General features: G+C 35.6%; 1 protein-coding gene across 12 annotated transcripts in view; it reads left to right on the top strand.

Moving 5' to 3' along the window:
- The window catches only part of LOC124308360 (zinc finger protein OZF-like), an 82,869-nt gene that overhangs the window by 26,678 nt on the left and 42,048 nt on the right, over positions 1–14,143 (top strand). For 7 of the 12 annotated variants that reach the window (XR_006908971.1, XM_046771001.1, XM_046770999.1 and 4 more), the window contains one exon: positions 8,720–8,941. The exons of 2 other annotated variants lie outside the window; for them this stretch is intronic. Coding sequence is in view for 7 of the 10 variants with exons in the window: in XM_046771001.1 (XP_046626957.1) it covers positions 8,720–8,941 (222 nt within the window). In the remaining 3 variants the exon portion in view is untranslated. Of the gene's footprint in view, positions 1–4,817; positions 4,869–8,719; positions 8,942–14,143 lie in introns of those variants that run through there. 3 more of the 12 variants (XM_046771008.1, XM_046771007.1, XM_046771003.1) reach the window with 2 other exon arrangements.

The raw sequence follows: 14,143 nt of genomic DNA on the forward strand, positions 1-14,143 counted from the left end.
GTGCGGAAAGTAGGCGATTACCGACGATTATGAGGTTTGCAGCATGAAAAGGCGAGTGCTGCATTTACACGAATACGAGTACTGCAATCGTATGAATATTAGTTTGAACACACCATGAACCAAGACGAGTGCTGTAATCGAACCAGTCAAATATCACCCCTCTGCAAGTGTGACACGCTTTTTTCCAATATCTGTAAACAAAAGTTTAATTGAGGAGCAACTCAGGTGCCACTGGCAATGCATAAAATGATGGTTAATTAACGTACGCGCCATGAGTCTGCGTGAAATTAAATTTTTGAAAAATGCGCATGCTGCTAAGAAGATCTAGTGTGTTAAATATAGCATTTCAACTGTGCGCATGCGTCTATATTGTTTTACTACACTGTTCAGAGATGGGGTGTTTCACAGAATTCGAAAATGGAATTACTCGAGCAGATTTTGAAAACAAAGATTTTTCAAATATACATGTTTTGTATGAATAACCAAAATATTTTCCTGCCCAGATAGAATACATGTGCCTCATACACTGTGAGTTTTTCCAAAAGCGGAACAATCCGTGTTCCGAAAGCAGGTAACCGGAGTTACAATTCGTGTACAAGTCGTGCACCGTAACCCGTCACGGCCATCCTTAACCTCAAAGATTACTTGACAAAATAACCTAAATATTAGGAAATGTCGAAAATAATGTAAAATTGAATTTTGTACAACCAACTGAGACAATAATTAAGTAATTGAGAGTAGAACTGTCATCAAATTCAGTTATTCATTGCGATAATGAGTTAACAAGGCTTCCTGTTGACGATTTTAAGATTGAACGGGTCGCAGTTTTACATTCCTACGACGCTAAAGTCGATCGTGACTACGTCAGAGAGTGCAAAACTTTAAATTGAAGTTCGCAGTAGATTATCCTCGGTCCGATAGGACAATGTGTTTCGGAGTGTTTGTGAGAAATGACAATCCTGGGTTTCAAATGGCTGCGGAGCAAGTCTAAAGGCATCAATGAGGCCGAGACTGTTTCGCAGCCCTACAACTACGACGTTAATCTTTGTGCTCTTGGATGAATCTTTGCTTCCTCAACAACTCTTGGCTATTATGAAAGTCGTGTGAGAGTGCAAAGACTTTGATCTTGAGAATTGACGAAATATTAGTGAATTGTGTGATCGTGTGGGAACTTGAGGAAAATTGGAGTGTGTCACAAAAATAATTACAGATATTCGATGGACATTAAATCATAGTCAGGTTTTACTTGTAATGACTCTATTACTGAAAATAAAAAATATTCTGAATAGTGCAAGACGTACAGTAATATTCATTAATGACGTACACTTGTGGCTACCTTGTATACGGTCAGAAACAAAATGCGAGTTCGATTCTATATGAGTTATGTGACAATAACTAGCGATGCAGCTGACGACGTGAGGAAATGGAATGCATTGTTAATATAATTCATATAGAATCGAACTCGCATTTTGTTTCGGACCGAAAATAAATCAGCCGGAAAATTACGGCATTCATGCATTTTACTGTACGTACAATATGTACATACAACGACGTTTATCATAAACCCTTCACTCTATAAAGTAAGTAATGCTATCAAATTCAAATGTAACCGTTACCAAGTGATTTAGAGATTATTAGTACCATATCATCCCGCGCTGTCGCCGGTGTTCTTTGTTCACATTTTTTGCTACCACAAAAAATTCATCATTCGTAAATAAATAATCCTTTAGGGAGATAATTCGTTGATGCTGGTCAAAGTGTGATATTGTTTATTGATTTACGATGTTTCGGCTAGGCCCCACCGACCATCTTCAGACTACAAAATTTTTTTTATAAATGCTTAGAAGGATATTCTTATTTGTTTTGACCAGTTTGTTTAGAAACTATATCACTGGACAATAGTTCCTTATATGCGTTGGCATAAAGACATTTAAATTAATATAAAATATATACAAAAACAACGTGTCAAAGTGACAATTTTAAGGTTTTGTGCACTAAAAATCCAGTGGAATTAATTAAAAATGCATAATATAAGATAGAATTACAAATGAGGAAGTTTGAAACATACATTTTAACGGATTACTCACAAAATTTGATTTGAAAAAAATCGAACCGCTACGTGGACGTCTCGAACCACCATGACTAGGCTTCGTACTACATTTCAAAACACGAGATCATCAATTTTAATAGACTACTCAAGGACAAAGAAGATCTGGAATTGCAGAAGGAAACTAGCTCATACAAAAAACCGTAAAGTTTTGTTTCTTAAATGCCGTCAATTGGGAATTATATCAAAATTTTTACAATTTAAAATAAATATTTGGACCATTTGCCGAAGGAAAAAATATTCGCTAGAGCCTTACGCAATCTCCAACACAAATCGCTATCTCTTGAAATTAGGAACTATTATCGCCAAGAAAAATTTTTGACTAATGAACTAAATAACAACATCTCAACCTTTCTGTCAACTAATTTTACCGATGTAGAATAGAAAAGATTTAACCTCGACATTGAGAAAGCTGAAAAACTTTTCAAGGCAATTAAATCTGACAATATCAAAAAACTAAACAAATTAAAAATAAGACAAGCTCCAAAAGTGTGTTTTCCTGAGAAATGGCTAGTCAATCTATCAAACATTAATTTACCTGACGATATTAAGGAAACGTTATCTCTGGGTCCAAAACCTGGACTTATATATAAAAATGAAGACTTACCTGTAGATGATATTATAAGTAGCGTCGAATTAGCTCTCATTACTAAAGATGGAATCACGAAAGATAAAGTTAGATCTAACATCACGAGACTCATTGGTAACAGGATTAATGAAAAAAGTCGTGAATTAGAGAATCAAAAAATTCCCAAAGTAAAACAAACTAAAGAGTTCTTTAAAAACCATGATAATCTAGTGATTACAAACGCAGATAAAGACAATATAATAGTTCTCACGAACAAAGATGACTACAACGAAAAATGTCAAGGTATCCTCAATGATACAACAACGTATAAACTTATCTCTTGTGATCCCACCAACAAGGTACGAAAACAAGTCAACGATCAGATAAACCTATGGCAACAAAAAAAAAAAAAATAATTCACAGATTCTAATATTGCTAAAAATCTCAAAATTTACAATGCTCTTCCTCGAAAAATGTATTTTCAACCTAAAATTCACAAAATCAATGTACCTCGCAGACCAATTGTTTCTAATGCCAACTCACCTACTTACAAAATGTCAAAATTTTGTTCTAGTGTTCTGTCCAACATTATTGGGAAATCAAAGTATTATATTAAAGACACATGGTCCGTCATAGAAAAAATTAAAAATACATCTATACCTAAAGACCATATACTGATATTCCTACATGTAAAATCACTATTTACTAACATTCCAACGAAACTAGCAATAGCTATAATTAGTAAAAATTGGCCAAATTTGAAATCACACACTGATATCAACAAAAAAGAGTTCCTGGAAGCCACTAAACTGTGCCTAGACTCATGTTATTTTGTTTATCAAGATAATTTTTACCAACAGATACACATATGGTGTTGCAATGGGTTCGCCCATTAGCCCAGTCGTCGAAAACTCCCTGTCCGTCACAAACATAAAGCCATTCTATGGCCAACGATTTCTACATTGGAGGTTATGCCGAACTTCACTTTCTACCCCTGATATCTCGAAATCTGTCCATTATTACACTTTGTGCCCATGGAGACTTTTGATCAGGAGCTCGAATAGAATAACATATATCAATTTCAGAAAATTTCACCAAGGGCCACTTCCCATAAGAAACGTGCGGGGTCCTTTAGTATTAGAACACGTTGAACAAAAAATTATTGCACAGCTTCCCTTCGGTCTTCCTTTTTACCATCGCTACGTAGATGACATTATAACATGTATACATAAAGATAATTTGAACACCATGGTAAAGAAATTCAACAATTTTCATACTCGCCTAAATAAAGTAATTCTATACTGACACCATAAACCAACTTGGTCTGGGAGGTACATTAACTATCTTTCTGAACATCCGATTAAATATAAAAAATCAGTGGCTTTGTATGATCGCTGTCTTGAAATATCATATCCTCAATTCCGACAAAAAAATTTAAAACTTGTCGATAGAACTTTAACAATCAATGGTTATCCTTTAAATTTCATTAATGAGATTAAAAAATATAGACTAGATAAAATGTATAACACTATTGACTTGAATAATGACATAACTAGTTCAAAAAAAGACAAAGATAAAATTATCACTTCAATTCCTTACGTTAAAGGCCTATCTAGCAAAATAAAAAAGCTTTTGAATCCGAGGGTATCAACGTCAGTTTTAAAACAAACAATACTACGAATATTCTGTTCTCTCACTTAAAATCCGTAACTCCAAACCTTGATAAAATTAATAAAATTGACGAAATAGAGTGTAACAACAGTTATATTGGACAATCGTCCCAACATTTAAAATATAGGATATCTGGCCATCTATCTAACATCAAATACCACGGTATAGATAGATGTGCTCCAGCTTTATACATTTTGGAACATGGACATCAATATGATTTCATAAACACCACAACCTTAACTACTGAACCTCATTGGTATAAACGTGACATTAAGGAAATGATGTATATTTTTAAGAACAAAGATAATACTGTTAATAACCGCAGTGACATTCAGTACCTTAGCCATCTTTACTCAAATATCATGTAAACATTTTCAAAACTTGGCGGGTCATTAGTATGTAAATCAATATCAACGATGAAATCAATATCGACTATATAACCTATCCATCTATCCGCTAGAATCACTTCCGTCCAAAATGTCAATGCTACAGCACCTAGGCTGGAACTGGTTGTCATATTTTGTGAGTAATCCGTTGAAAACTATTCGATCTTATTTTAATTTAACCTTTTCATCTGTAATCTATGTTTCGAACTTCCTAATATGTAATTCTGTCTTGTATTATGCATTTTTATTTAATTCCACTGGATTTCTAATGCACAAAACCTTAAAATTGTCACTTTGACACGTTGTTTTTGTATATATTTTATATTAATTTAAATGGCTTTATGCCAACGCATATAAGGAACTGTTGTCCAGTAACATAATTTCTAAACAAACTAGTCAAAACAAATAAGAATGTCCTTCTAAACATTTATAAAAAAAATTTGTAGCCTGAAGATGGTCGGCGGGGCTTAGCCGAAACATCGTAAATCAATGAACAGTGTCACACTTTGACCAGCATCGACGAATTATCTCCCTATCTACTCCCCTGGTCACGAATCCATCACATAAACAATGTGTTGATTATTGAATAGTCGTGCATTACTTCCCTCTACTAAGTTATGAAAATCTCATGTCCAAATAAAATTTTTCACTAGCGTAAATTTTTTTCGTATTTCTCTAATGCAAGACATCCCACGCAATAATCTTCTGAAGATTTCGTAACATTCACTATCCTCTACCTGCCATGGTTGCATTTGGATCGCGCAGCACTTAGCATCTTAATTATGGACGATACTAATTTCTTCCTTCCCTTGTACAAACTGTTACGCATATACAAAGTGTCACTGCATTGACAGCCAAGTCGAAGAAAAAATAGTAACCAACCTGCCCGTCCAATTGGCGCGCGAATAAAATGTCAATAATGCTTCGAGATTTCGAGTTTTCGGCTTCAATAGAACCTAGCTCTTTCAAGATGGATCCCAAATAAACGTCTAACATGCTGTCTGTGTGACAGGAAGTTTTCTGTAAATAAACGACCAGTGTGAAGTTGTCTTCCAAATTTCGAAATATTATATTTGTTGTTTTGCTATCGATTGCACATCATTTGCACATGTATGCATAGACAAAATTTTCGTTTGCACCAGTACGTATTTCTCAAAATTTTCAAATAAAGTTTTGGGGGGCTAACTTTACGATAGCCCTCCAAGTTTCGAATTTTTCTTTTGCTATCGTGTGCACATCGTTTGCATTTGTTTGCACAACCAAAATTTTGGATTGCACAAGCACTCGAATGATGATATTTTCGAATAAACATTTTAAAGCAGCCCCCCAAGTATCGAAATTTTGAAATTTCTATTTTGCAATTGGTTGCACAATCAAAATTCCATATCATCATCTTCAACACTTAGTAGCTACCCAGAAATGGTACATTTGATTTCGTTTCAATTTCAGAGGCAGTGTCGCACTGACCGGGACTCTTGTTCATGTATATTTCATAAAATAAACTGTCATGTAATTTCGGAGATACGATATATTGTCTATGCAGGGTGAGTTAGTATAAACTCTGAAAATACGAGGATCTTAGTTGATCAATGGTTACCGTCAAAAATGTAAAAAGATTAAAACCTAGATGGGTTACTATATTAAACCTTAAAAAAAACCGGAAATATATTTTCTTTAATTTTGTAAATGTCGAATGTCGAAATGAAAAAAACGCGAAGATGCACTAAGGTAAAGTACAGAAAACCAAAACATTTAGAATTGCCAGAATTCTACTATATTCTTATTAATTCTGACGAGGCTATATTTATTCTTTCTATACTTTGACCTTCCAACATTTTTACTGTTTTACATTTAGTCTTTCTGCATTTTCAAAATTCTACGAAATAGATTATTGCGGTTGTATCTTCGAGATTTTGATGTTGTGACTTTTTTGTTTTCTAATCTTTCCACATCCTACCTCCACCCCCGCCGCCCCAGCAAATCAAACGGCGAATAGGGCTAATGTTCGCGAATTTGTCGATACACTCCTTTGATAGTAATGATACAAATAAATAATACTGAAAGGTATCGAATTTGTTATCAAACATCACTTGCTCAAAATGCTCACTAGTTTCTTAAAGAACTTGTGACATAACTTTTGTTTCAGATGAAACACCTTTCAGTTGTTATTTTCGGAAATCGTGAACATCAGTATCTAAATACTTCGTGTTATGGTTGGGGGCATTTGAGTAGTCATATGCCGCCAATGTTGAATCATCAAAACTTCGCTCCTATATTCATATTGTCGGTTGTACCACTTTGATTTGTTATTGTACCTTAGTCCAAAATAATTACAAGGTTTTTCTAAATTTCGAAATTTAAACTTCCTCAATTTTAACGATATTGCACATCGGGAAACGACAGTGTATTCGGAATTACTTGTACTTGTTTGTACAACTTTGATTTCTGATTGTACCTCAATCTAAAAAAAAATTACCCGGCTTTTCAATATTTGAAAATACCGTTTTTGTCAGTCTACGACGTATTTTAAATGACAAGATGAAACTAGATTCGAAGCGTTTATACTCACGTGTACCACTTTTATTGAAGTTATTTAAATTTTTTCTTGTACCGTCATAATACCCAAGTTTTTCGAAGAAACAAAAAAAATTTAAGCTGCAGGTTTGGGCACTGTGACCAATCGTAAAGCGAAGATAAATTTGGGTTACGAAACGATTTTCAAACTTATAAATTTTTACTAACCAATTCATGTTATCAGTCGTTTCACAGTAATTTTATTCAATAAAAAAATTTTTAATACTCCAAAACCATAAAGTTTGACCAATTTCAGTGCAGTATACACAGGAACAGTGACTCACGCACTGCTAGTTTTTCGGCCGAGCCGATTACGTTGGTAATGAAGTCAGCCCGCAGCGCTATCGCTGACCGGTCGTAAAACAGGCACGATCTTCATAAACATAACATAACCTAACAATACAAAATTCAAATGGGTTTGCGGTCGGCCGTTGGTGGCGCTGCGAGCGGACTCCATTGACAAAGTAATCGACCAGGGAAAGAATTAGCTGTTTCAGAATCCGTGTTGACATGTATGTGTACGTAGATGAGTACGTTCTTAAATGGCGAACGAAACGAGAATGTAATGAGTACGAGACAATACTTAAACTTGAACTCACAACTTTGTTACTTTGCCGAAACAGCCAGTTTGCTTCAAACTGTGTACAATCTCGAAACCGTTAAACTGATTAATTTTGGGCTTTCTCAAATAAACTTACAACACTCTTCTGTACATAAACGTTCGGTTTTATTCTTAAATCGCTTATCGAGACCAGTCGATTGTGAATTTAGATTCGACTTAATATTTAGGCTGCAAGATTTGTGACCCTTGCTTCAACTCTAGCCCCGTTTAAACTCGGAGTGCAAATCTAAGCAGTGACAGTCACGGCGCTGTGAACTAAAAATGTTGAGTGTCCGTCGCTAATGTCACGTATAAATGTTTACCTGACGTTCAGCTGGTCAGGCTCAAGCAATGGCAAAGTTGAAGTTCTTGACAATAATTTTCAACAAACTAACTTTCCAGACTTGAAACTTTTTCAAGTTGAAAAATCTTCAAGTTTACGACAGCAGCCTTTACAAACAAATTAAATAACGTTACGAATCTTAATCTCCTAAGCATTGTGGGTGTATAGCAATGCCACTGGGCAATTACTACCAATTTCCTCTTATACCGGGAGTTATCGGCGAAGGGTCCCGATGCAAATAATCTCTCGCCGGTAGATAGGTTACCGAAGTTAGATCTGATATACTCGCATACTTATAACGTGTAAGATACTTCAGTTGCCTATCTGCCGGTGCAAAATCGTTTACGTCAGGACCCTTCACGGAAAACTCTCAGTGTAACCTATTATTTATTTTTCAATAATCTCATGCTCATTGATTTCATACTTTACGTTTACACATAAATTGAATATTTTAAATGGGATTGTGCAGCATCTAATAAAAAAGGACCCGCTCCTGGTCGAATCAGCCGAAGAGCAACGTCATCTGCAGCAACAGGAACACAGGTATCAACGAAGTCTGATTAAAATTCCAAATCATCAAACTCAACAAATAGGACAACCAGTCAAGTGTTCTATGTTTACGCAGACCGAACAAACTAATAGCTTCACACAAACAGAGCAGAGCGGTTCCAGCTACAACGATCAGCGACAGGTAATATACTTTCGCTGACTATGACATTGTTTGTTTTACAATTGTTTCATGCTGATCACATTAGTCATCAGTGTCAGAAATGAGGAATCTTGTAAGCAATATTTACAACACAAGTCTTCGAGCCGACAATATACACGGACATGGCAAATACGAGGGGGGTAAAGTGTGCCCATTTTTGATTGGCCGTTTACGTGCGCAATCGCAGTGTTATAAAAATAAGTCGCCTAACCTATGAAAGTTACAGTTCCAAGCGAGGATAAATAGAATATACAAGTTGTCTGTGGACTCGTTTATACAGTACTGCGCATGATCAATAAGCGGGCCAGTTAAAAGTAGGTACGTTTCGTCACCCTTGCCGGAATGGCTTTATACCACTCCTCACGAATCATAAGAATTTAGACTCTGTTCTGGTATTTTCTATATCCATGGTTTGTGGCGCTCTTACTGCAGCATACCCTCTCCACGTAGAATAGACACCCTTATAGAAAAAAAATACCCGAGAAGATAAATTTACAATCTTATATCGAAGCCAACGATATTGTAATTCATTTTACGTCTAAAGATAGTTAGAATGACGTACTGTGGTTTAAAGCAACACGTTGTGAGTAAAAAATACACAAAATTATACATGCGTGATATGCTTTCAATGTTCCATATCATGCAGTACTGATTCATGCAACATTACTGTTCCATTATCCGATATTTTGCTAATTAGAATTAGGCCCGATGCCAATTGATTCGGATGATCGATGTTTAGTTGTATTTTACCTATGTATACCGTATTCACGGAGAGAACGACACACCATCGCGCAGGTCGGTGGAGTGGAGGTCGAGTGGGAGAAGAGAAGCGCGGTACTCTGCGCCGTACGCTAAATTATCGTATGTAAGGAACTCAGTATACATTTTAAATTGTGTACATTGAAATCGATAAAATAATTTGAACATTGCGTGGTACTTATTTTACAGATATATTTCTTTACCACTATGCAATGACCTTTTTTCCTCGATGACTACTGTTCAAACCTTCGAAATATCGCGTTAGAATTCGTCTACGCAGCTCTCCTGCTGTCTGTAGCCAGGTGCTAGCCAGAAATTGGGACGTTCGGGGAGTATTGTTCTCTCCGTGAACGCAGTATATTATGATCTGTCATATATTTTGTCCTCTGGTATAAAACAGGCGAAACAACGTCATGTGGCGAATTACACGTCGTAAGTTGATCAGCAAAGCAATGGAATTTTGTACACATTTTTAGTACTATGAAGTCGAAAGATAAACAGTATTTTCTCGACCGTCAGATCGTACATCATTGCAATTAACAGCGGATTTTCGAGCCTTATTCTGAAATTTTATGACCAGTGTTACAGTAAAATGGTGACAGAGCTCAATGTTCTCGGGTTGAGTAATATTTTGACTCCGATTTTTACATGACATAACCTCTATAATCTGAAAACGAACCAAGCAAATAAAGACATATGTGTTGAACCAACTCATCAGTTTATTCTACGGACTGATGAGAAATCGTTTGTAGGATAAGGTCATTACTGAATTCTGACATTCTAGAACATTCACAGGGTGAAAAATTTCAAGTTGTAGCTATGGAAAATTTTATAGCGGTCATCTAAAAAAGTTCGATCATGTTTGCAAAAACATTTTGTTATTCGACGAATAATGATAATGTTTTTCAGTACTCCCATAGTATACCTGCGGCAGCCTCATGGAGTTGCCTTCCTCAAAAATATTTGTGGTCAATTCTGATGTGTTCCACAGAAACCATTGAAACAAATTAAGCTCATAGTTCTCAGTCGATACACAGCTCCGATCCAATGTCCGTATGTTAGAATGTATAATATATGTAGAAATTCGTGACCTTTGCTGATTTAAGTAATCGGGATAATTCGTCGCGTTAGGTCATTTCAGAATTAATTTATTCAAACGACGTTTCGGTAGAGCTACAGCCTACCGAAGAGTATGTATAATGTGCGTCCGGACTTGTATCTACCTCACTACTCGATCTGAGACAATACAATGGTAATGTTTGAGTCAGTCGCTGGTCCACTTCAACAGGACTTTAAAAAGATGTTCTTTATAATATTATTTACACTATAATTGAATTTTTTCAAGCATATTATAATGTATACGATTGTTCATGAAAACTTCGGCAATGGTACAACACAATCCGAACTTACTTTGAAATATTTCTTTTGCAGAACTTGTAGCTCATCAACGATAATTGTAATTTGTCAAGATTTGTTTCTACGTAAAAAAAATTTCATTATCATGAAAAGGGAAGAGTCAGTCAGTCTGACAAACTTCTGCGATGATCTCGAAAACGGCTAGATGAAAAATCTGAAATTGACAGGATTTGGCAACCAAATGAAAAAGTATTGTAAAAAAAAAATATTTTTTTTGAACAACAAAAAGTGTATATTTTTTTAAATACATAAACAAACTCGGAAAAACATAATTATTCAGTTAGAAAAAGTAATATAGAGGCAAAAGTATAGGTTTGTCGCTAAAAGATTGAAAATAGATTCATTTCCTGTAGAACCGGAAGTTCAAATTAACCCTTTGCACCCAAGGCCCTTTTCGCTCGGGCGAACCAGCAGCACCAGACGATTTTCCACATATATGAATCACCCCGTCAAGACTGGTGGTGATCGAGAACCGCCTCTCGAGTGCAAAGGGTTAAACGAGACGTGGCAATTTTTGATGCCCATCATTTGCTTCTAAAATCCTGTGAGATTCCGATTTTTTCATTGAGCCGTTTTTGAGATCATCGTGCAAGTTCATCAGGCAGACCGCCAGACCAACCTTCAGACTGATATTTCTTTGAAAATCTGCACTACGGATTCTAGTGGTTCGAACACTTAAAGATTCGTTAAAATTAGAAAAAGTGATTTTTGACCAACACTTGTCTTATATCACCAAAGATGACGAAAATTAATACAGTATTCTCTCCGAATAGGGCAGTTTCTCCTAATCCTTGCTCGAGTGCATCTCTTTTCGAGTCTGGACGATTACCTCTGTATAATCTATTCAAGCTATGTAACTCGAGCAGACCTGAGGAACAATTTGATGCAAGTTTCATGTAAATCAGTCCACTGGTTCTGGAGTTTATCAATAACAAGCTGACACACAGACAAAGGATTTTATACATTGATATAGCGATAGAATCAGAATCACATTAAATACCTTAAGTTATTTTACTGACAAATAATTGTGATAACCCTGACGTTGGAACTTGCACATCAGGGAATGCAAGTAATTTTACATATTTTTTCTCAGTCCAAATCATTTTTGTTGTATGAATAAATGAAAATACAAGTAACATTGAAACGAATTAATACTTTTCGTGAGTTCAATACGAAAGAGATCGAACTTTGATGATACAGTAGACCTCGATTATCCCCACCAATCGGGACCTGGCCTAGTTCGTATAATAGAACAGTAATGTTAGGTGACACGATTTTCAGCATTAAAAAATATCCGAAAAAATATGTTATACTATATATCAACTATATATTTAACTGAGTTTTCCTGGAGTCAAAATAAACTACTGGTATGAATGAGTATGCGAGGCCACTAATCCGCTGACAGGCAAATCAAGCTTGATCACGTTTGACCAAACGCTTAGCTTGCAACATTAAAACAAAATATAAATAAATAAACCTGAAGTTCGAATAATAGAGGGTTCTCGTTTTGTTCCATATTTTACACTTACCAACAATCAAGAAAAAGAAAAAACGGCTACCTCAAAAACAAAACGTAATTGATGCGAATGACCCGCGGTCCTATTCAGAGGTGCAGCTGGCGGTCTGGTCTTTTCGTGCCTGACCTATACGCTCATTGCGCAAATCGTGTGGCGCGGCCCTTGTGACTAAATTGCAAACTTAGCAGATGCTCGAGGTCTCGAGGTTCGTTAGCTCGTGAATCCCGAATCCTCAGTGTTATTTATTAAAATCGCTAAAAAATTCGAAAATCATGCCTGCAAGAAACCGATAAACCGGCCTTGCAGTCACAGGTAGTTGTTAATATCGTGCGATCTCCGTTAAGCTAAAAAAAATTGATTATTTTTCCTACCATACCTCAAAAAGCAACGCACTGTACATCAAAAAAATATAAAGTACTTTATTACTTTGAAACCACAAACAAAATCACCAAAAAAAACTTATCTTCTTAATGAAGAATAACATTATGCTATTGCTATAGTATTAATAGCATACATCATGCTTCTTTGTAATCCAAAGAATAAACATTCATTCATTAGTGCAACAGGCAAGTCGAATTGTGATACATCTAGAACCTACGTTTAAAATACGTATTCCTTTAGAATCCGTATTTTTGCTGTACATTCTTATCCATCCCGATTAACTGTAAAAATTCATTATTTAGTTTTGTTTACATCAAATCTTAATATAATACAATTTTGGTTCCATTATAAATACCTTTATTTTTACGTCGTACGTGGAATTATTTACCCTAGTTTGCGGTATCACTTTTCCGGTAACGACTCGTTGACCATCTGAATTTATGATTTCTTATACGTTTGTGACGTGGTAACTCTCAAATAGTTTTTTGCCTATATTTACTTGAAAAATTTCGTGAAGACATTATGCCAGACACATAATCTGGCATACAGATCCAGAATGATAGCCTCATTAATTTCATTATTCAGTCGATCTACTTACCTTTCCATATGGATTTTCAACGAAAAAAATCAAGATCGATACTTTGAAAGCTACATTCTACGTAAGTCAAGCTCACTTTCGTAATACCATTCGTAATTTGATTGAATAATCATACCAGAGCCTATTACATAACCGAAAATCCCAGTCAGCTGCGCATCTAAACGTTGTCGCCATTCGCCCGAGAGACGGCGCAACGGTCGACGAATTACGATAGTTTAGATTACGCAGTAAGCGTATTGGTAGTGGGAAGTAATTTCCAAGAATCGTATTCCCTTCACCGCCATCGAGCGGCCCTATTCGGAGGGAACACTATTTGCAAAAGTCATAAAAACTAATTTGGCATTAGCCAAAAATTTTTGAGATATTCGGTTCACAAAATGGTTTTATTGACTTTTTGTCACGTTTACAATCGCGAAGAACTGATCATTCAGTTTATTGTCAAAATGTTGATGTGCTTTTAGAATATAACTTATCCAGATTACATTGTCAATGCCACTTTAAGGTTAGGCTAAA

This window comes from Neodiprion virginianus, chromosome 7, assembly GCF_021901495.1.
Source record: "Neodiprion virginianus isolate iyNeoVirg1 chromosome 7, iyNeoVirg1.1, whole genome shotgun sequence".
Lineage (NCBI taxonomy): Eukaryota > Metazoa > Arthropoda > Insecta > Hymenoptera > Diprionidae > Neodiprion > Neodiprion virginianus.